The sequence below is a fragment of the Phoca vitulina genome, unplaced genomic scaffold, assembly GCF_004348235.1.
Source record: "Phoca vitulina isolate PV1807 unplaced genomic scaffold, GSC_HSeal_1.0 scaffold7, whole genome shotgun sequence".
In the NCBI taxonomy this organism is placed as follows: Eukaryota; Metazoa; Chordata; class Mammalia; order Carnivora; family Phocidae; genus Phoca; species Phoca vitulina.
This window is the reverse complement of record NW_022589710.1, coordinates 60,501,126-60,526,360: the sequence shown is the minus strand read 5'-3', so window position 1 is coordinate 60,526,360 and position 25,235 is coordinate 60,501,126. Positions and strand designations below refer to the sequence as shown.

The 25,235-nt window shown below is 54.4% G+C and overlaps 1 protein-coding gene across 1 annotated transcript in view; it reads right to left on the bottom strand.

The window, feature by feature from the left end:
• Nucleotides 1-25,235, bottom strand: part of RIN3 (Ras and Rab interactor 3) — a 123,197-nt gene that overhangs the window by 8,120 nt on the left and 89,842 nt on the right. The window contains exons 6-8 of the mRNA XM_032404692.1: nucleotides 20,965-22,536; nucleotides 18,714-19,022; nucleotides 3,099-3,230 (exon numbers count right to left, since the gene is read on the bottom strand). Of these exons, the coding sequence (XP_032260583.1) occupies nucleotides 3,099-3,230; nucleotides 18,714-19,022; nucleotides 20,965-22,536 (2,013 nt within the window). The remainder of the gene's footprint in view (nucleotides 1-3,098; nucleotides 3,231-18,713; nucleotides 19,023-20,964; nucleotides 22,537-25,235) is intronic.

Sequence of the window (25,235 nt, the reverse complement as noted above, 5' to 3'; positions counted from 1 at the left end):
AGGGGGGCAGGGCTGTGGGGAGGGGCCATGTGCAGCGCCTTGCAAGACACTGCCCTGCCCGCATCTTTACTCCCAGCAAACACCTCGTGGATTCCTTAGAAATCTTCCCATGGGGCCAGAGGCTGACTCCTTGAGTTTGAAAGAGGCTGCAGTGTATTCAGGCAGCCTTGGCTCAGAAACCGTGAGCTAAGACCTTTACATATTTACTTGTACTTGGCTTGTCTCAAAAATGCTCAACATAGGCCAGACCAGACCAGCACTCCTGCCTGAAGGACCTTGGCTTTCCCACGCAAACCCTGTGTAGGCTTTAGGGACAGGAAGAAGATCCTGGGAGGCCATGGCAGGATGGGGGTGGGGAGTGCAGGTCCATAAGGAGAGGGTAGTTGGGCCAAGGATGTCCCTGCCCTGTCCCTGCTCATCACTGTACCTGGCCCGGAGCCCCATTTGGCCACAAGAATTCAGGCTGAGGATGGAGTAGGAGTCACCGTGGCCAGAATGTGGCAGACCACCGCTGGGAACAAGCCAGCCAGGACCATGGCAGAGCCCCACGGTCTCGCTCCACCCCTCAAAGGGCTTTTGTGGACATTGTCTCTAAGACCCTACAACAACCTATGGGGGTTGAGGACAGTCCCTTAACAGGATTTGTTAGTGATTTCTTCCCAGGGAGATCGGCAGCCGTGCCCACTGTGGAAAATTTGAAAAATCAGGAAAAAAGTAAAGAGAAGGCATTCTCTGCTCTGTGCTCTGGGCCTTCCATGGTTGTCTGAGCCACGTCCTGCCCCACTGCGCTATCCCACTAGCCTACTTCATTTCTTCTCAACATCCATCAGATGTGAAATATTTTCATTTGCTTATATGTTTAACTTATTTAAAGTCTGACATCCTCTCTCCACCAACTGGAATAAAGTTTCACAAGAAGGACACCTGTTGTCACCTGGCATAAATTAGAAGCTCAGGCAATCTCTGTTGAATGAATGAGTATATGGCCTTTTCCCAGGTAACTACTGAGTCTAAGTGCTTTTCTTATTGATTTATAAGAACTTTTTACATATTCAGGCTATTAATTTTTGGTGTGCTAGTTTGTAGAACACTTTTCTCTGGTTGACTGTTAGTATCTTATTCTATTATGGTAATTTCTGACACGTAAAGGTTTTGCCCTTTAGAGGTTACGTGTATGGTAGCCAGACGACAACAGCTAATATTCCTGCTGAGAGCTCTGGGCAGGCTGCTATACTACTCAGGGGCTAGTCCTAGGAAATAGGGTGCTCAGGATTTGGGGCAGGAAGCCAATTCTGCTCACAGCCCCCTGACCCTCCTTGCCTCCCATTCCCTTCTATTTTTTCCCCTTAGACTGTGGGAGACAGATCACTGTTGCCTGGAGGCCTCTGCCCACCCCTTCAGCCTTGTGGTGCTTTCATGTGCAAGCTCAGGGCTGGATAAATCAAGGAAGAAGGCTCATGAAGGCCTGAGGCAGAGGCTCCAAAGTGTGGGGTTCAGAATGAAGCATTCATTCATTCTCATGAGAATATAAGCCTCGCCTGCCTTGTCCTGCATTGTAGCCCAAGTGCCTGGCACACAGTAGGGACTCACTGAGCAGCTACTGAATGGATAGATGAATGGGTGGGTGGATGGATATATGGGTGGGTAGCTATGTGGGGAGATGGATGGATGGATGGATGGTTGAAAGGGTGGATGGATGGGTGGGTGGGTAGGTATATGGGTAGATGGATGGATGGCTGGGTGGGTGAGTGGGTGGATAGGTGGGTGGGTGGATGGATGGATGGATGGATGGATGGATGGATGGATGGATGGATGGTTGAAAGGGTGGATGGATGGGTGGGTGGGTAGGTATACGGGTAGATGGATGGATGGGTGGGTGGGTGAGTGGATGGATAGGTGGGTTGATGGATGGATGGATGGATGGAGAGATAGTTGGGTGGATGGGCGATGCATGGGTGGAGACAGATGGATGGATGGATGGATACCCTGGGCAGCAGATAATAACTGCTGAAGGAAGCCTGGCTTCCACTGATTTCCTGCATTCTCTGGAAGACAAGTTGTTCTAGCTGCAGAAAATTTTTAACTAACGAGGAGAAAAAAATAGTTCCAGAGGTCCCAGAGCCCAGTCAGAGTTCTACGTGACAACAAACTTCAAGGCTTTACACTCTCCCCTCAGTTTCCAAGAACTCACAGAACCAGCCTCGTCACACTATCACCCCAGAGACTGATACATGCTAAAAATGCAAAGAGATGCAAAGAAGACCAGCTTATCTCAAGAACCACAAGGCCCAAAGGGGACACTGGAGCCCTGAGAGTCTCACTCCGTCCTTTGGGGCTGACATCTCAGAGGACAACTCAGGGCCTCCTCGGGGCTGAGATCTGGGGGGGCCGTAGCTCAGGGATTCTGGGTGGAGGCATGGCCAAGGCTAAGTGGGTGGGGGGAAGTGGTGGGAAGGATGAAAGGGGAAGGGAAACTGACTGTGGGGTGGAGCAAACCACACCTCTGTCATCATCCTACTGGGGAGAGCAGTGCTCTTGTCCATAGCATCAAGCTTCTCTTGCTGACAGGGGACCTGGCCAGGGCTGACCGAGCAGGGGGCTGACAGTTCCCAGGACCACCCCTGGCTAAGAACGGATCATTATTCCTCGCTCAGACTCCTTCCCATACATCTGCCCACTGCACCAGCCTTATCTTTTGTGCTGTTCCCTCTGTGAAGTAATGCTTTTCCCACTTCTTGAACTGGCTGGCTCCTAGCCATCCTTCAATGCTCAGCTCGGGGGTCACCTCCTCCTGGAAGTCTTCCCTAACTGCACAGCCTGGGCAATGTGCTCCCATCCGCTCTGGGCTTCTCATCATTCCAACATTTGTCAAGCAGTGGTGACAGGGTCTCTCTATTGGCCCAGCTCCCCTTCTAGTCCGTGAGCCCCCCCGCAGAACGGGGCCTACGTCGGACCCTGAGTCTTGTCCGCAGGGCTCAGTGGAATCTGGCATCCAGGAAGCGCTTATTGGGCTATGCAGTGTGCCCCGGGTGTGGCTGAGGCCGGTGGCATGCATCGGGCCCCAGTGGCCCAGAGCCAGGCCCGGGCTGGTGACTCACCCTCCCCCAGCTGCAGGGCAGGGTCCATGAGCTCCATCATGTACTCCACGTTGAGGAGCATCTCCGTGAGGTTGCTTCGGGCCAGCACGTACATGAGCACGGGCAAGAAGTCGTCTGCCCCGTAGGGCTTCCCTGGGAGGAGAAAGGATACAGAGGATGGTGAGCATGAGGTTCTCAGTGTGAGCCGTTCCCTGCCCCGGGGAAGAGCACAGTGGTTTGCTGGGTGGGGGATGGTCACCCCTGTAAGAGGAACCTTGCCACTTTCTTGTGACTCAGGACAGGGGAGACCTGGGATCAGCCTTCTCAGGAAGGTATGAGACACGGTCCAGGTTTAGGAAGAAGGAACCGAGAGAGACACCCTCCCCTGGAGTGGGCAGGAGCCAACCCCCCCACTCTTCCCCAGCTCTTTCCCCTCAATGCCCCTTGCTACTTTTTTTTTTTTAAGATTTTATTTTTAAGTGATCTCTACACCCAATGTGGGGCTTGAACTCAAAACCCTGAGATCAAGCCTCACACGCTCCAGCAACTGATCCAGCCAGGCGCCCCTGCCCCTCCTTGCTGCTTATTTGACAGTCAAGTTCACATCACACTGATTCACGGAGCCACCCAGAAACAGTTGTCTTTCTTTCTTTTTTTTTTTTTTAAAGATTTTATTTATTTATTTGACAGAGAGAGAGGGAACATAAGCAGGGGGAGTGGGAGAGGGAGAAACAGACTTCCCGCCGAGCTGGGAGCCCGATGTGGGACTCGATCCCAGGACTCCAGGATCATGACCTGAGCCGAAGGCAGTCGCTTAACCAACTGAGCCACCCAGGCGCCCCGAAACAGCTGTCTTTCTAATAGTGATGTATTCTGGGAAGTTTCCCTGTCCCTTTTAACCACACATCTCCCTCTCCACCTGCAAAACAGAAAGCCCTCCCTCAACCAGTACTATGTGGTTGGAAATTCTACCATTCAACCTTCACTCTATTGGGTTAAGCAGGGCCCTTTCCTGAGGGGTTCTTTTAAAATGTAAATACCTCTGAAAGGAATAACCCATCACAGGGCACCTGGGTGGCTCAGTCGGTGAAAGCATCTGCCTTCAGCTCAGGTCATGATCCCGGGGTCCTGGGATGGAGCCCCACGTGGGCTCAGTGGGGAGCCTGCATCTCCCTCTCCCCACCTCCTGCTTGTGTTCTCTTTCTCTCAAATAAATAAATACTTAAAAAAAAAAAAAAGGAATAACCCATCACTTCTGCTTTTGTAGGAGACGTTCACATGGCTTAGAGCATTCTGACAGTCATAGATGCCTTGGGGAAGAGAGGAGGGTGGCCGGTGAGCCTAAGAGATGCCTTCCCAGTGTGGCTCTGGGCTGGCTCTGGAGACTGACTGTTTGGCAACATAAAGTCAAAGGCTTGCCATAGAAGGGAAGAATTCCTACAAGGACAGAATCCCCTGGAGTCCCTCAGTTGACATCTTGGCATGCCTCTGAGTGCACTGGGGGGAAGGAAAGCTTGGCTGAGCAGCTTTGCATGGTGGGGAATGGCCAAATGGGGTCCCCAGACTCAGCTGGAGGTGACTGTGCCTTTAGGGCCGCAAACTTAGCCTTGAGTTTCCCGGTGGCCAAAGTGAAGAGGAAAACAATCAGTTACATCCTTCTCATTGTCCGCGAGAAGAAAACACACCAGTTTCTCAGGGGCACCAAGTCATTTCTCTAATGCTTAGGGCTAATAGAGACATTTCCCCTGTGGCTTCATGAGGGGGACACGATCGATCGGCAAGTTCCTTTCGCACACGTGGGGGCTTAAGTTGACTTCACGATTTTCATTGTGTTGCCTCGAGATGCCGCTCGGGGGGAAGCGCTCCCGGCACAGAAGCGCGAATTTTATAGCTCACCCTGCAGGCTCTCCTCCAGTCCTTGTAACTATTATGTGAACTAGGCGTTGTTTTGCCCATGCAGAGGAAAAAGCCCTGAGGATGATGAAGGCACAAGAGAGGACTGAAGTCACACCAGGCTGCAGGTACCTAAGAGGAGAATCAACTCCGTTTTGTGTAGATCACTGGTGGGGGCGTGTGTGAAGAGCAGTCTGGGCTGTGTCCTAACGTCTACAGAATGTGAGCTGCAAAACCCGGTGGAAAGTGCTCCCAGTGAGTGGTCAGAACGGCTTGGCCATGGCCCACCTGATCGTTCATTCACTCATTCATTCATTCACTCACTCATTCATTCATTCATTCATCCATCCATTCATCCATCCACACATCCATTTACTCATTCACTTAAACCCTCTTACTAACCACCCTATTCTTTGGGTGTTACCTGCCCAGGTAATAAGATCTGAGTTTTCTGGATTCTGGTGAGGACCAGAACAATGCAAGTAAGAGAAACAGTGTGAAAGAGGTTTTGAAAGGTGTAGGCGAGCTCCATGTTGAATTTAGCAGCTCCTCCAGTGGCATTTGGTCTTGCTGCCTGAGCCCGGACAGGTAGGCACCCTCATGGGGCGCTGGGTCACCTCTGAGGGGTGCGATCGAGCACCGCTTCAGTGGGTTCCACGTGTCCACGCCTCTCCAGCACAAGCCAGGCCAGCCCCTCCTCCCGCGTCCTCCGTGGCCCACCCCCATACAGCTGCTGGCACCGCGGGGGGCCTCCGATCATGTCTGTTCAAGGGGTGCCCCTTCTGCTCACAACTCATCCTTGCTTGGTTTCCCAGAGAACAGTGTGCCTCGTGGCCTGCTTCCTGGCCGCACTCAGCTCCTACATCTGCAAAATGGGGCCAGCAACACCAACCCTGATGGCCTTTCAGGGTTTTCAAGAGAATAAGATGAGAAAGTACAAACGCATTCCGTACCTGTAAAGCGCTATGGAAAAGGGAGCTATTACTCACATCTCTGTTCTGCTTTCTCAAGTGGCCTCAGTTTTTCCATTGTGAAATAAACAGGCTGGAGGGGTTGGGAACACACAGCCCTGAAAAGCAGAGTCAGACCCCGAGCATGAGCCTCGGCGCACTTCTTACCAGCTGTGTGACCTGGGGCTAATCGCTTTACCTCTCTGAGCCCGTATTTCTAGTCATGCATGATGTGACACAGATCCCACGACATGCTGTGGGATTTTGGTGAGAATTCTATATGAAGATTTACCCAGACTGCTCCCACATGCTCCCATGGAAAATGCCTGCTAAAAAACATCCGTATTTTCCATTCCAGTTCTGTGTTCTGAGGTTCTCTGCTTATTTGTTTCAAGGTTCCTGTCCCTACCCTGCACCAAATGAGTCTGTTTTAAAGAAAGAAAGCTTTGCCCCAAACCTTTATAAGCCTGAGACACAAATTAAGGGTTCTCGGGGCAAGATTTTGTGCCGAGAGTTGTTCTTCATGTTGATAATTTAATTATTAGAATCCTGGCCCACAGGAGATTCTTCTCTTGTTTGAGTTATGCGTTGGGAACTGATGGGACATAGTCCTGTGGCTTTCGGAGTGAGCCTATAACTCACGCGCTGGCTGAGAGCTCATTGAATTTCACTAGGCCTCTAGAACACCAATTTCTTCTTGCTGTTGTGTTAATAACTCACCAAGGAATACAATCAGGCAAGCTAATGTGCTTTTGAGCAGTGGTTTGCCACCAGCGCGGCGTTGCCCTTCAGGGGTCACTGGGCCGTGTCTGGAGTCGCTGTTTGGTTGTCACATTAGAACAGGGGTGTTACGGGCCCCAAGGCCAGGGATGCTGCTGAGCAGCCTATGATGCCTGGGACAGCCCTCCATCCTAAAGATGTATTCAGCCCCAGACGTCTACAGTTCCAAGGGCAAGAAGCTCTGCTTGAGGGGACAGTGACTTTCAGCAAGAAGGAGGGTCCAGCTCTGGCCCTAGGTTTGGGACTCAGAGGCCCTCTGGACTGTGGCTCTGTGCCTCGTGGGGATGCACAGTCATTCCTTCTTCTCCCCATGCTCTTCCTGAGAATCCTGGCCGACGTTCAGGAAGGGCTTTGGGCCCATCTCCTTGGTTTGCACACATTCTGTTCAGCTACCCCGCTGCTGGGCTCCCGTGGTCCCACGACTGTCCCTCCAACTACCCGTGAACATCCCCTCTTTGTCCCTGCAGTACACAGCGGCAGGGCACAGCAAAGGTGAGCAGGAAGCTGAGCTCCCGCCACGGTTCCCCGGCTCTGGTGGATCTCTACAGAGACCCTCCAGTCCTTCCCACACCAGGCCCAAGCCAAGTGTTTCATCGTTTCCTAAAAACCAGCCCTTGCTGGGAACCTTCCCAATTCTGTCAAGCAGCCCCTGCCCCCAGTCCCAGGATGCAAGGCCTGGAAGTACCGCCTTCCTCTGGGGCTCTCTGTTCCCTGTGGCCAGGCAGGCCAGAGCCCCAGGGGAGTCTGCCTTCTGACTGCTTCCTGCGCTCACCCTTGGCTTTTTCCAGCCCTACTCCCCTAAGCCTGCCCTCCCAGCAGGGTCTCTGTCCTTTGATCCATTCTGTCCACTAACTCATCTCCTGGGAGTACGACTCTGATCATGCTGTTTCTCAAGAACCATCAATGGCTCCCCACTGCTTAGAGAATCAAGTCCAGACCTCTTCGCCTGACGTTTAAGGCCTTCCCCAGTTGCACCCATAAACACCTGTCCAACATGATTGACTCTACTCTCTTCCAGCCACACCATCTAGTCAATGGCCTCAGAATGGGTCACCTGCCTTCCAGGCCTTTGGGATTGGCCACAGTCACCTGGCTGGCATGGCTTCTCCTTGCCTTCCACAGGCCTGAGCCTTCCATCTCCCACCCAGCACCAACATTTGTGGGACACTCTAAAAATGCAAAGCATATTTTATAAACATTTTATCAATGAATTCCTAAAACAACTCTGTAGGGTGGATTAGATTCATTGTGCCCAGTTTACAGATGAGGGAAGTGAGCCCCAGGGAAGGTAAGCTACTTGCCTAAGGTCACATGGCTAGGATGCGGTGAACCAGGACTTGAATCCGACTTTTTCTTACCCAGGATCCCATGTTCCTGCTACTTCAACATTCTTCCTTCACGTTCCACCTCCTCCATGAAGCCCTCCTGGGCTGCCGTTGCTACTGGTGCTTATTCTACACTCTACTTTCCAACTTCCAACTCAGAACGACATTCTGCCTTCATCACCTTCCCACATAACATTCCTCCGTGCTGAATCATGGGCCTTTCCCTGAACTCCAAAGGTACTTTCAATCCTTGTGCCTTTGCACACGTAGTTCCCTCTGCCGGGGACATCCCCCCCTTCCGCCCCAACTTCCCCTTACAAACTTCTCCTTGCCCTCTCTCACATCCTCAGGCATAGCTGGACACTTCTGGCTCCAGCTTCCAAACACCTTGACTAGTTCAGAGCCCTTTTCCTTGGACTGTGAGCACCCCGAGGGCAGGGGACGGAGGCTGGGTGAGCTCAGGCAAGTCTCTTAACCTCTCTGAGCCTCTGCCGCATCACTGCCTTTCTAGTCCCCAGCACAGGGCTTGGGATGTTAGACATTAACAACGGACTGAACTGAGCCACGCGTGTGTTCCCCCTGGCATCCACTCTGTCCTGCCCGGGGCTGGGGCCATGGTCAAGGAGACTAGGATCCACTGTGGGTCTTGGACAGTGGTGTGCTGGGAAATGCCCAACAACTGGCTCTCCGAAGGAGAAAATAAGCTCTGATTTGCAGGGCTTGCCAATGCCTATGGTCTAAAAATTTCCACAGTGGCCCATTTCAAGCTACCAGCGCGAACATGGAGGGGGAGAGAAGCACATGATTAGCTCTCGTGACATGACCACCGGACTCAGCACACCAACGGCCTTGGATTCACCAAGCCCCATCTCACCGCGAGCAAACAGAGGTCCAGAGAAATTTCCTCAAAGCCCCGCAGCTGGAGTCCCAGTAGCGGAGGTGTGATGAGAGTCTGGGTCTCTCCTCCCTGATGTAGGTGAGAAATGTCCCCATGGGCTCACGGGCTCTCTGACCTGATAGCGACTTGCGGACAAACAGAAGCTTCGAGCATTGTTGCAATGCACCGGCTCCTCCCTGATATTCCAGGGGGAGTGAGGGCCGCCTTCTCCTTCCCGTGAAGCCGGGAGCCCGAGGCATGAGCTCAGCCCTGTGGACAGCAGGCACCAGGCAGGGCCACTGAGATGCGGGGGCACCGTCCCAAAACGACTGTCCTGGGCTCGGGACGCCTGGCTTGCATGGACCAGAGACCAGGTCCATCAGGCCGTGCTCCAAAAGCCCTACGGGGCTGTAGCCGGCACGTCCTGCTTTCTTTTTGGCCAGAATTGCATCTGTTTTCCATCTGGAGGCATGGCGGGGGCGCTGATCACACTTTCAAGAGCTGGCCGGGCGCCTTATGCCTCTTTCATTGGTGGGCAGGTTTTGGAGGAGAGTTCTGATAAAAAAAATGAGCTGAACGTGCTCGCTGGGGTCACGCGGGGCGCGAGGAGCACTGCATTAGGAGGCCCCCAACTCTGCCAGCTTCGTGATCTGGAGCCACTCACTCTGAGCCTCAGTGGTCTCATCTGAAAACTGGGAGTAATAATAAAACTCACTCAGACCATCCCGCGGGGTTGTGGTGAGCATCAAGTGAGCGGCTGGATTAAAAATTAGGTTTTGTCATCTAGGAAGAATTACCTAAAAAGGAGTTGGCATATGTTTCTGGAAAGGGCTAAGTAGTAGTGATTTTTTTTTTTTTGAGGGCCACTCCATCTCCATCCCAACTACTCAACTTGGCGGTTGTAACAAAAGCAGCAACACACACCGTATAAGTGAGTGGATGAGGCTGTTTCAATGAGTTTATTTACAAAATCAAGGTGCAGGGGCCAGAGTTGGCCCACAGGCCGTAGTTTGCAGACTCCTGATCTAGATAGAGGAAAGGTGTATCCTCTTACTGTAATTGCCCCTCCAAATCTATTGATTGGGCTCTTATTGAAAGCGGCGGCTGATGCAACAGTCCTGGGGCAGACAAGGCTCATGACTGTGGTGAGCTTTGGTTCTTATCCTCCTCTGGGATTCCCACTTAGAGCCACTTCCTTCCTCCAGGATGTATTAACCGAAGACCCCCACTTCCCACCAATCAGGTTAGTGCCCTCATGATGGGTTTCCCCTGCCCTGTCACTGCATAATGGAAAAACAAATACTTTCCATTAACTCAGAGGGGCCTCCCCAGACCTCCCAACGCAGAACGGAGAGCTCCTCTGATACCCCCAGCCCCTTCACCTGGTCTGATTCAGCCCGCCTGCTAGCAGGTTTCAGCATCTGATGACATAGTTTAGACTTCTGTCTTCTGATTTATTACCTGCCTGTCTTCACCAGAATGAAAGCTTTGTGAGGGCACGGGCCCCCGTCATGTGCACCATTCCTATGCAGTCCTTCCCCAGTGCCCAGCAAGCAGTTGGTGTTTAATAAATATATCTGCTAAGTGAATTTGTAGATATCATTTGTCACCCTGCATGACTGACACTTGCTTCGCTCTGTGTTCCCACTCAAATTGTGACCATCTTAAAAACAGGGACTTGGGGGACGCCTGGGTGGCTCAGTCAGTTAAGCATCTGCCTTCGGCTCAGGTCATGATCCCAGAGTCCTGGGATCGAGCCCCACATCGGGCTCCTTGCTCAGCGGGGAGCCTGCTTCTCCCTCTGCTGGCCACTCCCCCTGCTTGTGCTCTCTCTCTCTGACAAATAAATAAAATTAAAAAAACAACAACAAAATAACAGGGACTGGATTTTCCTGTTGACATCCCTGTTGTCCAGAAAGGTTAGTCGGGACTGTTGAATGAATGCATTTATTCGCTAGAAACACAGGATGGGAGGAAGTCGAGAGCATCGATAACAGGAGGTTTTCAATGTAGGTTTCCAGCTCGAGCCTTTCATGCGGGGCTATTTTATACAGAACTTGGCTTCTCTGGTTGATTCCCAGTGGGGGCAGCAGGGCTGGCCTGAAAATGGCCCCCAGCTAGGCTTGTGGCCTCTAGAGAGCTCTCTGCAACCAGATTGCACCCCTGGTCTGGTCTGACCTCCTGGCAGTGCGGTTGGAAGGGCTGGAGCCCGCGGAGCAGGGACGATTGGGTGGAGCACCCCCCTTGCAGTGTGTGGCTGGCATGAAGTGAGAAGCCAGCCATCCACCCCCACAGCCCCCCAGAGCTACCCTATTGGGTCATTTGGGCTGTCTGCAGATGCTGCCCGAGTGTCAGTTCTGCTTTGAGCAACACCGCATCCCGGAGGAAATCACTCCAGCTCCCCAGGTTCCTCTTTGGGGAGCTCAGCCTACAAGCCAGTCCAGCCCCATGGGCCATGGGCTTGGAGCCCTGCAGCCAAAAGTCCCAGCCTGGCTGGAAAAGGCATGAGGCCGCCTGTGACTTGGGTCTGACTTCCCTGAGGTCAGCTCTGCCCCCGGATGCCCCGGAGAGGCAGGACAGCACAGGGGTTCAGCCCAGTACCTGGATCCAAGTCCCAGCTCTATACCACTCCCCGGCTCGGGTATGACCCTGAGTGTGCTGCCCGATCTCGCTGAACCTCAGTTTCCTTGACTATACAATGGGGACAATAGCGTCCACACCTGGTTAAGTGGTTGGGAGGATTCAGTGACAAGACAGATGGAAAGAGATGAACATGGTGTCTGCCAGGCTCCCGGCATGTGAGAAATGTCCGACATGGCCTGATTCGAGACAGGAGGGTAACGGGTCTCCTCATCCTCAGAGCACGACATCTCAGAGGCCCTGAACCCTATTTTGGGTGTGGGGTATAAAAGCAAGATTATGCGGGGTGCCTGGCTGGCTCAGTCAGTTAAGTGTCTGACTCCTGATTTTGGCTCATGATCTCAGGCTAGTGAGATCGAGCCCCATGTTGGGCTCTGCTTGGGATTCTCCCTCCCTCTCCCTCTATCCCTTCCTCTGCACATGTTCTCTCTTTCTCTCTCTCAAATAAATAAATAAATAAATATTAAAAAAAAAAAAAAAGGCAAGATTATGCTTTGCTTCCAGGCCTGGCCCTTATGTTCTCTCTCTCTCTGTCACCTGGATGTCAATGCCCAGGAGGATTTACAAAGCCTCCCTCAGCCTGGATCCCTGAATGACTATATGGAGCAGAGCCCAGCCCCACCCCCACACTCCTGCATTCGACTAGACTGACATGAGTGAGAAACAAACTTTTACTGGATGAGACTGCAGGGTTTATCTGTTAGAGCAGCAAGTATTTTCCTTAACTAATTATCTCCTTATCTACTTATCTATAGCTATTTCAAAAAGAGCAGAAAGAAATCCACCAAAATACTAATTGTCTTTTTCAACAATAAACATTAGTGACCTCTGTCATCAGCAATCAGGTTAGACTTTTTAACACAGATTTTTTAAAAAACCAACAGCCTGACCTCCCTCTCTGTCCTCCTGACCCCTGGTCAGTGTCTCAGGCCCCTCGGGGTCCGTCCTCCACCCATTCAACTCCCAGCCTCTGCCCCCACCTGAACCAGAAGCAGATTCCCAGCTGGCTCTGTGGAGTCTGCCAGGGAGGTGAATGGCGAGGGGGCCCCGGGGGGGTCCAGGACCCTGAGCACACCAATCTGGCCCTCAATCTAACCACCTGCCTGCTGGGCCCCCTCTCTCCCGAGTCAGGAGCCAGGTTCCCTCTCGTCAAGTGTAGCATCATGGTGTTTATACCAATTCTCAAAGGCACAGAATAAAGGCAGCCCGTTGGCCCTCACTGCCCTCCTCCCATTGCCTGCCCTTTATCAAAAGAAGGTTCTTTATGTTCTTTTAGAAAGAACCCCACATGTGTACCCACCACACTCCTCCTTCCTTCTTCCCTCTTGCATTTTCGGGAGGGGTTCCCGGGCTTGACTCTATTTCTCCCCAACAGCAGGGCCAGCCCTGAACGTCTGATCTTGGACACTGAGAACGTGGGAATGACTTGTCTGTGAAAACAGCGGGAGAAACGATTCTAGAAGTTCTGCCTGCTCTCCCCCAGCCTCACGAAGTCCGTGAGCAACCAAGCCTGTCTGCTCCTTGCTGCAGGAGGGAGGGCCAAGCTCCCCCAAGGCCACCTGTCTCCGCAAACACCCACAAACACCCGCGTTGCCTGCCACAGGCCCCTGAACCTGCTACCGTGGAGGAGGCACCCGATGGGGCTTCAGGAACCCTGAGAAGTGGGTACAGTCATAAAAGCACAGGCTTTGGAGGGAGGAAATCCTTTTGTCTCCTGGGCACAGAGAGCATCCACCCTTCGGGAAAAGACGGCCCAGCCAGTGAACTCAGGCCTGGGTCTCCGAGCTGAGTGCTTTGCTTAGTGCTCCAGCAGGGCTTGCCAGCAGCTGGGCCACGGGGACACCACAGGCTGCTTTCACCAGCGTCACGTAATGGCTCAGAGGCATGCAGGTGGAGCATCTTCCCTGGAAAGAAGGGGGTCGTGGGGGTGGGAGTGGGAGGGAAGGGCTGTTTTCTGCTTTAGGTGGGTCAGTGGTAGAGGGAGGCAGGACCCAAGCCCGAGTTCTGCCTCTCCACGGGGGTGAGGATAGCTCCCAGGGCTGCTGGTCTGCGGACCACACTTTGAGCAGCAAGTCACTGGAAGCGTCTGGCAGAAGGGACGTGTGAGCTGAAGGCCTGGGGTAGAGGGCCTGGCCCTGAGATCGCCGAACGTCAAAGTCAGACGAGAATTTAAGAGTCAGTCGGGATCGGGCTGAAAATGCATAACCTCAAACTAATCACACGGAAACATCTGACAAACACAAAATGAGGAACTTTCATCAAAAAGGACCAAAGGTGGGCGGTGGGAGGGAAACCTGTATTCCTTCAAGATAGCAACGTCATAAAAAACAAAAGCCGTGCGGGCGCCTGGGGGCCTCAGTGGTTAAGCGTCTGCCTTCGGCTCAGGTCATGGTCCCGGGGTCCTGGGATGGAGCCCCGCACCGGGCTTCCTGCTCCGCGGGGAGCTTGCTTCTCCCTCTCCCATTCCCCCTGCTTGTGTTCCCTCTCTCGCTGTTTCTCTCTCTCTGTCAAATAAATAAATAAAATCTTCAAAAAAAAAAAAGGCGTGGAAATGTTTCAGATTAAAGGAAGTAAAAGACACCTGACAACTAATTGCAACACCTGACCCACGCCTGTTCCTCGAACGAGAGGAGGAAAACACCAGCAAACCCTTATTATCTCCAGTGACAGCCTGGAATACAGATGGCGGCTTGGGTAAAAATATCGTATCAACGTCAGCTTACAAAGTGGACAACGTTCCTGGGGTTATGCAAGAGCATATCCCTATTCTTAGAAAAGTGTTTAGGGGTAAAGAGCCCAGACGCATGTCACACACCCTCAGACAATTCAGGAAAAAAACATCACGTATGCACAGAGTGTGTAAATGATAAAGCAAATGAAACAAGATATTAACAATCCACAAAGGGTATGTGGATGTTCCTACTTTAATGCAGTATTTCTATTCTTAAAGTTTGTGAAGTCTGAAGTTATTTCCAAATGGAAGGTTTAAAAGCTAAAATATTCATTTACGGGCACGCCTGGGTGGCTCAGTCGGTTAAGCGTCCAACTCTTGGTTTCGGCTCTGGTCGTGATCTCGGGGTCGTGAGATCGAGCCCTGTGCTGGGTTCCAGGCTGGGTGTGGTGCCTGCTTACGATTCTCTCTCTCTTCCACTGCCTATGCCCCTCCCTACCCCCTCACTCAATTAATTAATTAAAAGCTAAAATATTTAGCAGCAGAATGGGTTATTTCAAACAAAATCCCATGTGGAATTCCATGTGTCAAACAGGGACAGGCAGGGGTGTGGCCCAGCCTGTGTTGTGTCCCTGTGGTGGCCCCAGGGGTACCTCTGGGAACCCAGCATGGAAACCGCTGAGTGGTGGGGAGGCAGCCGTTCCCGCATGCTCCCATGTTAGACACTCACACACATTTTGGTTGCATCTGATCCTCGAAACAGCCCTGAGAGGCATTCCCAGGCCCATTTTGAGAAAACCAAGGTGGAGGAGATTCGCACCTCCTGGGGGCCTCCACCGACCAGATGTTTTCTATGTGCTCTCCCACCTCCTGATGAGCAGGTCTTATCCCATTTTACACACCTGCGGAGGCCCCGTGAGATTCATGTCCAAGGCTACAGCACTGAAGCTGAGGTTCAAGCCCCGGTCTGTGAAGGAGCCCCAAGGCCCCTGCTCTTCTTGGCCAAAGCTGCTTCCTCACAGGTGAAGAAGTTGAGGCTCCGAGTTGGGCATCCCCAGCCTGCTCATGGCAGCGGTGAGATGGGAAGCCCTTGGACTCACAGTCCAGTGCTCCCCCAGCAGTGGGAGGGGAACACAGTGTCCCTTGATGAGACACCCATCTGTTCCCAGTGGGGAATCTTCCCACTGAGCCCTGGCCCCGGCCTGAATTTCTGGGCTGGCTTCTGAATCAGCAGAGAGAGTCCAGCCTCCCTCCCTCCTGCAAGGACAGGGAAACTCTGAGCCCCCTTGTTCATCTCTGTTCTTTCCTGGTCTTCGCTTGTGCACATCCGCTCTAGGACTGCCTTGCCTTCCTTTCCTCTCCCTCAAAATCAGCCATTCCCTCCCCTATTCCCTGCTTTCTGCTAAGTTTTTAATAAGTCAATTCACCATCAGCAAGAATCATGGTGTTTGAAGTCACTACCAAGGGACTGGGTGTTTAAAAGAACTGCAGGGGTGCCCGGGTGGCTCAGTCGGTTAAGCATCTTGACTCCTGGTTTTGGTTTACGGTCCTGGGATCAAGCCCGGTGTTGGGCTCTGTGCTCAGTGCGGAGTCTGATTGAGATTCTCTCTCCTTTTCCCTTTGCCCCTGCCCCCACTCACACACACAATCTCTATCCCTCTCTCTCTCAAACAAATAAATTAAAAAAAAAAAAAAAAAAAAAAAGAATTGCAGGAAGCCCAAGGCTTCTGAGTAAACTAGGACTTACTGAGAATGGAATTGTCCTTTTAGGCCCCAAACTGTCTCCCTGATAATGCCTCAGGGTCCGTGGAGCCCTTGGCCCGGCTCGGCCCCAGAAGAAAAGATTCCCCCAATTAGAAGTTCAGATAGGGAAGGTAAGTGTCCAGATTAAGTACCAGCCGCTGGGCTAGATGCAAATTTGCAGACTCAATTAAATCTCACAATAGCCCCGTAAGGTGGGTATGGCTGTGCCCATTTAAGGGGGAAACTGAGGCTCCCCGCACCTAAGTAACCAGAATACAGTCACATAGCTGGGAAGGAAACCTGGATCTTTCCCTTCCACATCCCTCTGAGGTCCCTGGCCAGCCCGTTTGATGTCTCTCTGAGGCTGCTTGCAGCAAAGGGTCCCTTGGGGCTCTGTCTCTTGTCTGGCTCGATCTAGCTGCTCCCTCACCGCACTGTGCATGACGTCCCGAGCTCCCCCCACCCAGCTGCTGCAGATCTGGCTTGCCTCTCGCTCTCAGAAGGTCTGGAAAGGTCCTGGCCAGCCCTTTGCCACACCACCATAGGGTCTTAACCTTGAGCTTCCCGCTGCTGCTGGGAGGCATGCTGGATGTTGCCCCAGGGCTCCACACCCCTGGGACTGAGTGTGTCGTGAGAGCTTGGGGTTCTGCAGGCTGCTTGAGGCCCCTCATCTTACTTCCTTAGGGGTTTTTAAGGAATATACTTGGCAGTGGAGTTCACATGCTGGACGGCTCTCTGGGGTCCAGACGGCATAAGACCCTAGGTCACAAAGCCTTACATCCGCCCCATGATAACGAAATCTCCACTTCCCCACCCCATCTCCCCTACAAGGCTCTCTCTCCCAATCCATTTCCAACATTCTGCTAAACGGTGATTGGGGAGTTTTAACTTAACATGGGATCTGCTTTCAGGGAACAATGCTCCTTCTAAGACTGCAATCGGATGCAGGTCAGCTTAACCCAAAAGAGTGACTCCAACCTGGAATTGTGGCCAGTACCAGGCCTGTGAGGGAGCTTTCCTGGGGGAGGGGGCCTTGCACCATCCCTCAATTGCTTTTTCCTGGCCTGTGGTCAGACGGGCCTGCTCTTCTCCAAGTCAGACGGAGAGAATCCCTTGCCTAAAACAGCCAGCACTGGTTGGGCCTGCCATGTACTTGCATTGAGGTTGACGTTTTACATACGTTGCTTCTAATATTCACAAGTGACTAGTATGGCTTCTGAACCATTAGGGGTCTGAGTGTCCCCTTTGTAAACAGCTTCTTTAGGTGAGGAAACTGGCCTTTAAGGGGTTAAGTAAATCATTCGAGGTCACACAGATAGTGATAGATCAGGAACTGAAACCCAAGTCTGTGTGGCGACAGACGTCACAATCCTTCCACTCCCCATCACCACCGCTGCCACGTACAGTCACACAGGTTGCTCACCAAACAAGGGCATCCCGCTGAAGAGGTGATCGGGGCATGAAATCCAGCCACCATTCTGTTCACTAAGGTGTGCACCATGGTGCAGTCGTGCCTGTTCTTGTCTGCCTAGAGGAGCCCTGTGGTAAACGGATTATCAACGGTCCCAGTGATTCCCTTCCCTACATCCGTGCCCCTTGCGATGTTAATTCGCAGCTCTTCCCATCAAGCAAGGTTAGTTCCTTGCCCCTTGAATCTGGGCTGGTCTTGTGAGTAAAAACGCCAGTGAAATATGTCCGAGTGTCATTGTGCCAAGTCAAACCCAGGCCTGAGGAGGCCTTCCGGGCTTCGCTTGCCCTCTTGGACCCCAACCATGGGTATAGGCCCGGGCTAACCTGCTGGAGAAAGAGAAATATGTGGCTCCACAGCCGGCTCCTGGCCAGTCAACCGCCAGGCAACCACCCAACACACGAGCAAGGCCCTCCTAGCCCAGCCTGCCTCCAAACAAGCCCCTCCGGCCGCGGCCCCCCGAGCCAGCCCAGGCAAGCTCAGGCGCAGACAAGCTCAGGCATGCCTGCCCGGATCAGCGTCACTGCCACGCCGACAGGGGAGCAACAATCAATGCGGACGGATTTGACTGGAGCTGGAGCGGCTGTTACGCGTTGAAGTGTTTCCCTCTGAAATTCGTAAGTTGAAGTCCGAACCCTCGGTTCCTGGGCATGTGACCTTATTTGGAAATAGGGTCATTGCAGATGTTATCAGTTAAGATGAGGTCATACTGAAGTAGGGAGGGGGTTCCTAATTCAATATGCCTGAGGGCCACAAAAAATTGGGAAGTTTGGACACACACACACACACACACACACACAGGGAGAATGCCCCGGTGTTGCCACAAGCCAAGGAACTCCCAGAAGCTGGGAGAGAGGCCTTCCCTTGAGCCTTCTGAGGGAGTATGACCCTGTGACACCTTGATCTCCCACTTCCAGCCTCCAGAAGTGTCAGACGATCGATGTGTGTTGTTCCAAACACCTGCTTTGGGGTACTTTGTTACACTAGCCCTCAGACACTAATAGAGAACCTTCTCCGAATCAACACGAACGCGCAGTGTGCTTGGCCTTCCTCCAGTGTGGAAGCTAATCACGGCCCTCCACCTGATCCCCAGGTAACCCCAGAGAGGTGCGCAGGAATTCCACCCCACCATGCCCCGTCCTGCCCCAACAGGCCTCGGAACCTGGAAAGCCTTCTCTAGTGCCTTCCAAGGGCTCCGGAGTCCTTGCTGGGGAGGGGTCACAGGCCCATATGATATTGCTGTTCCTAGAGAGAGCCCCTAGCCCAGCCTCCTCCGGCTGCCCGCCTACCTGGGTTGCCGAGGGCCATGGAGTCGTAGATGAGCTTACAGGTCTTGAGCAGGATGGCGATCTTCTTCTCGGGCGAGTAGGCCTTGTGCATGCTGGTGAACTTCTGCAGGATCTTCTCCATGACGGGCACCTCCGGCACGCTGGTAGTCACACCCAGGTCCGTGGTGGTGGTGGCCAGGATCACCAGCTGGTTCTCCTTGAGCTGCTGCAGCGAGCCATCCTTGCTGTGGATCTCATGCAGGCACGAATTGATGGCTTCTTTCAAGGGCTTTAACACACACTTGTACAAGGCCGACTCCACGATGGCTTCTGTAGGGGGGCAAGAGCGGGAGGGTGAGGAACCCAGGCACCCAGCTTTGGTGCCCAACAGTGTGGTTGTCCCCATCTCCCGGTCCCCGGAAGGATATCCTCAGTGCCCCAGTAGCTACACCTCGTAGTTCTGACACAGGAGGCCCTGCAGTACATTCAGCAGACAGCCACGCACGAAGACGCGGGTACAGGAGCCCTCTGGGACTGAAACATTGCGTCCTAATGCTTTTCACAGGGCCTGGAACTGATGAGAGTCTCACAGGGCTGCCTACCAATGCATAACTTCAAAGGGCACTATTTACATGGTGGTTGTGCAGTATACAACCTGTGCAGTTGTACATGTAGGGCCCGGGTGCCCAGTAAATATTTGGTAGAATGATTCTTGATGTCTCTCTTTGAATTCTCAAATCCACTTGCCTCGAGGCTCAAGAATACAGTATATCCAGAATCTGCCTTCTCACCACTTCCACGGCCACCACCTTGACCTGGGCTGCCATCATCTTTTCCTTGAGTTATATGAGTAGTCTCTTGCCCTGGCCCCTTTTCATCTATTCTCAGCACCCCAACCAGCATAATCCTGTTATGGCATGTTTGATTATGACATTCATAATCCAATGTGCCCAGAATTCTCCAGTGGCTCCCATCTCATGCACAGTAGAAGCCAGAGTCTTCCCCATGGCTTATAAGGCCCCCCCTTGTAGTCTGTTTTCACTTATCACCTTGCCTGCTCCCCTGTGTTCATGCTGCTCCAGCCACCCTGGCCTCCTTGCTGCTCTGTTCCTGCCTCAGGGCCTTTGCACCTGCTATTCCCGTTGCCTGGAGAAGTCACTCCACAGCTATATACATGACCTCTTCCTTCGTTGTTCAAATGTCATCTTATCTGAGAGGCATCCCGATCGGCTAGTGGGACGGGATTTAGTCGGCTTCGATCACACGGCAACTCTGCAACCCACATGCCATTATCCCCACTCTACAGACGGACTAACTCAGGCTCTGATGGTGTGGGCCTCAGCTACGTGGGCATGAACAAGAATGTGAACCCATGTCTACCTGACACCATGGCGATACTTGTCCACTTTGGTTGACAGTAGGGAAATGTTCTTGGGAAGTCTTTTTGGCTCTATTCCATCCCCAGGGCAGGGCACAAGTGCTGTCCCTATAGGGACACCTGAGCTGCCCTATCCCTGGGGGGTAAGGAAGGGGCCCATGCTCCCGTGGTTGAGTCTCAGTAGAGATCCAGATAACGTTCCCCTGCCACACAGGCCTGGGCTCGGCCCACATCTGGGTTTGGTGCCGGCCCTCCCTGTCCTGGGTCCTCATCCTACCGCCTCCTTCTTCCCCTTGGCTTCTCCAGCCTCTGCAACAGGAGGACATGTGCCTGCCCTCGTCTGCCTCAGCCCACCCCCACCCATCCTTCCAGGCCCGTAGCCTGACCCCACTGCCCTCAGAGCCTCTGCAGCGAGAGGTGCGGTGACCCGAAGGCAGGGACTCGCGGTTAGTGTCCCCAGTGCCTCTGGCTCCGTGACCTTGGCCAAGTCCTTCCCCCTGACAGGTCCTGTTTCCTCATCTCCAAAGGGAGGGGGCTGCAGCCTGTGCCCTCCAGGGGGCCTGCATCTCTGAGAGCCCCAGGAGCTGCAGAGACCGCTCCGGCCCTCCGCAACCACGCACGGTGGTTGGTACTTCTTTTACCTCTAATTGCTCCCTGCGAAGTGTCTCCCTAATGGAATCAGTAGCATCCTGGGCAGGAGGGGTCGGGGAGGTCCGGCCGGCCTCGCCTGGGGCTGAGGTTCCTCCACCATCTAACTGGCACAGGGGCGAACTCGGAAGTAAGCGGCCGCACAGCAGAGGGGTTCAGTTCGTGGGAAAGGGGGGGGACTTCTGGAAATCACCCCTCCCTCCTGCCCACTCCCAGCCCCCCCCCCCCCCCGGGCCCCAGACTGACCCAGCTCGTCCTCGGCGTGCAGGGCGGGGTCCACCAGGGCCTTGAGCTCGGTGCTCTGCAGCAGGTAGCTCTTGAGCTGGGTCATCATGGTGCGGATCTCCTGAAGCATCTCCGTGCTGGAGGTCTGGCGCGCCATCATCTCCAAGCTGTACACCTTGTAGTCCTGCACCAGGTTGCCGAAGTACGAGGCCTTGTCCTGCGCCAGCTCCACCACCCTCTTGGACAGCTTGCGGTTGTTGGAGAGGAGCGCGTGGAAGACATTGGTGAAGCTCACGAAGCTCAGACGGTGGCGCGCCTTGCCCAGGATCACCGAGGACTTCTTCTTCCCCCCGGGGCCGCTCAGCTGCTCCAGCTCCTCTTCCGTGCTGCTCGTTGAGTAGGAGTCCTGGTCTGTGGCCGAGGCGGGCACTCCCAAGCTGTCCGAGAGGGAGGCCAGGGAGCCCTTGAACTCTGCCGTGCTCTGGGGCCGGGTGCCGGACGGGGCGTGTGGGCTCTGGGGCCTGGCTTGGGAGGCAGGGCTCTGGCCTTCTTTGGGTGGACCGGGCATGGGTTTCTCGGGGGCTCCCTCCTTCGTGGACGACTCGGTGCTCTCCAAGGGGCTTGGAAGGCCTGAGGCCAGCTGTCGGGAGATCCGTTTCCTCCTGGGGGGCGGGATTGGGGGTTGTCGGATCTTCCTCGGCGGCTCTGGCAGGCTGCCCGGCTCACTGGCTCTGGCCGCTGCTTCCTGACCTTGCTCTGTTGTCCTCTGAGGCCTGTCCCCAGGACTGTCTGAGGTCCCCTGGGGAGGCAGGCTGAGCGGGGATGCCCTGGAAAGACCTAGCTGGTCCCCCTCTGCAGGCATCCCCCTGTCCACTTTCCCTGCGCTCTGGTCCTCCAGGGAGACCTTCTCAGAGATGCGGCGTCTGGGAGGAGCAGCAGGGAAGTTCTTCTTCCCTGGGACTGGAGGGGCAGGGGTCTGCGGCAAGGGGCCAGGAGATGCCCCTGGCTTCATCTCTTCCTCCCTGAGGGGGCCCAGGCCTGTGGGCCGTGAAAGCCTCTCACAGGCTGCCATGGGTGGCTGGCTTGGATGGTCGGGGGGGCCTGGGGCATGGGGTGCTAGGTGGGGGGCGGACGCTGGGGGTGCGGGAGGAAGGGCCTCTGGAGGCAGGGGAGCAGCCACTGGGGGGGAACTGGGCAAAGGACAGGCCAGAACAGGAGAGGGGGGTGGAGGAGGCCGGAGCGGGCCAGAGGGTTGGAGCAGGGGTGCTGGGGGAGGGGGTGCTGGGCGGCGAGGGGCCCACTTGGAGGTGGGTGAGGTAGCAAAGGAGGTGGGAGGCAGCGGGCGCGAGGGGCAGCTTCCAGGGGGTGGCTGGTCGGCAGGCAGGGCACTGCCGCCACAGTCCTCGATGAAAATCGGATTCACAAACCACAGGCGGTCATTTCCTACGGACAGCTCAATTTCACACGAGCAGTTCTCGTAATGGGCGCTGGACCTGAGGCTGGAGGCTGGGGGTGCTCCCGGGGCTGGGTCTCTTGGGGGCTCCGCGGGGCTCCCACCACCTCGCCGGGGGTTCAGTGAGGAGTCCCAGAAGCCTGTAGAGACAAGAGAGGGAGAGGCTGATCAGTCCCCAAGCCAGGTTCCCTGCTGCCTGCCCGGCAGGGTGGTGGGGGTGGGGGTGGGGCTGGTGATTGTGGGAGGGGCGGGGGCAGGGCTGTGACCAGCGTTTGCTTCACTGCTCTGAGGGTTATTTCCCCTCTCAGGCTGCTTTAAACCTCTCCCACCACTTCCTGCCTCGAGAGGGGAAGCCCCGTTTGATCGTCTGGGGCTCTGCGGGGGTGGGGCTGGGACCCATGGTGACAGGGTCAGCTCTAGCTCTGCCCCTTGGCACATGAGAGCTCACCAGGAGGGCACCGATGGCTTGGGGGGGTGGCAGTCACGTGTTGGGGGGACAGAAGGCAAGGGGTTCTGCAGCTGATCGTCTGGGTGCCCTGGGGCAGGTGACTTGACCTTTCCAGGCCTCCGTCTCTGGTCATCTCTAGAATGGGGATCCCCACAGGGAAAGGTGCTTTGGACCTGTTTTGGCCACCACGGTGGCTGTGTGCAGGAGGAACGAAGTATGCATCGTGGCCGGTGAGCTCAGACCTGACCATCCAAATGGGGAACACCGGCCCCACTGCAGAGTGCCTTGGACTGTCAATCTCTGTGTTAAAATAGGCAAATGTCCCATGCCTCCCGTGTGTGTGTGTGTGTGTGTGTGTGTGTGTGTGTGGTAAAGGGGGGTGGGTCAGAAAGTGGGGTAGGAGGACCCTGCACTGCTGGCTCTCGGTTCTAGCACAGACTTTTCTCCTGACCCATCCCTCACAGACAGCCCACGGCTGTGGCCACCAATGCAGGCCTCTCCCTCTCCAGACAAGCTTGGTCAGCGCCAGGCTTGTTCTGGGTAAGGGCCATGGGACATCCCAGCTGAAAGGGCACAGGTGGTTGGCTAGCTCAGGAATTCTTGAGCTCCTGACCTCTGGGTACCAAGTACTATTGAGGAGCTGATGGCAGCTCAGGATCCTCCAAAAAGGGCGCAAAGTTTTGTGAATCACTTCTTTTTTCTTTTTCTTTTTTAAAGATTGTAATTATTTATTTGACACAGAGAGAGATCACAAGTAGGCAGAGTGGTTGGTAGAGGGAGAGGGAGAAGCAGGCTCCCTGCCGTGCAAGGAGCCCGACGCAGGGCTCGATCCCAGGACCCTGGGATCATGACCTGAGCCGAAGGCAGATGCTTAACCGACTGAGCCACCCAGGCGCCCTTGCGAATCATTTTAGACGGTGTATAGGCCACCCTGGGCTCACTCCAGCAGTTCCTCCTGGAGAGCAGCAGGGACACCAGTCTCCTCAGCTTGTTAATTTTAGAGACTGATAGTGCAGAGTCCCTTGTTAACCATGGGGCCAGGCCTCCAGCCTCTCATCCCGAGCTCCTTACTTCTGGGAGGGATTCGTCACTAAGAAAACTGCCAAAAATAACGTCAGGAACAAACACGCATTGGATTCTGACTGTGTGGGCAACTTGCTTTACGTGGGTCATCTCATCGACCCCTGACCACAGACCTTTGGTGTAAATCCTAGTATTGTCCCCAGAGGACATGAAGATTAGAGACCCAGACAGATTAAACAACCTGCCCAAGGTCACAGGTTGGCGAGTGGAGGAACCGGGATTTGAACCCGGTTCTAAAACCTGTGTGCTCAGCCCCCAGGTTCTGTGTCTTCCTTCATAGGAACTTGCAACACTTCCCATCTGAGTTGCTTTCCCAGGGTCGGAGTGACAGCGTGGTGTGCGCCCCAGAACTGGGGATGTTGTAAGAATACCATAGGCTCTAGACGTTGAAAGAAAGGGAACATCACAAGATGGTCGACAGCAGCCACTGTGCGCCTGCCCTGAGACAGGCATTCCCAGAGATGGGGGCCTTTTCCACCTTGCTGGCCAGGGGTGGCAACTTCAGTCACGGGGAGCGGGGTATAATCCAGGACAATGGGGCTGCTGGGACACTGACTGAAAGTGAGTGTGTGCATCCCCTCCCCCACCCCGGAGTGTGTGCCCCTCCAGGGAAGGAGAGTGGGGCCACCGTTCAGCCCTGTCCTGGGCAGAGACCCTGTGTGGGGCAGCCTGGGGCAGCTGGCCAGTTGTCTCCATAGTAACAAGGATGACAAACTTTCACGTGAACTGTTCCCAATCCACAAAGCTCTGCGTGCCTCACAGCCCCTGCTTGCGGACGTGCAGAGCCCGGCGTGGGAGGGGAGCCTCTGGGCTCTCTCACGTCCAGAGCAGACTGTTTTTCAGATTGTCCGGGCCCTGCACTTTGCTCTCTGGGGCAGCTACTGACCTCTCCATGACTGATCCACTCTCCCAGGTGCTTCACACCAAGCACACAGATGTTCTGGGCCCAAGGGGTAAGCACCTGAAGCACCATGTGCCCTGTCTACACAGGACCAGTACCAAGTTGTCTCCTTGCAAGTATTCCCAGCAAGGAGAAGCCAGTCTGACTCAAAGGTGGACTGGCAGCAGCCCCATGTGTGAGCCGAGGCCCCTGATGCTCACCTCCAAGTTCTCTTAAGAACTTCCTTAGGGTAAAGATGAAGTCATGGGGCAGATGATGAGAGGAACTGCCCACCTACGCCTGGACATTCTCATTGCTCACTTAGACCCTGGCCTTAGCCTGCCCACACCCCCGTCCAGTCTCCTCCTTGTGATGCTGCGCACAGAGTAGACCCTTGGTTGCTCTTTGTTCAGGGTCAAATCACTGCC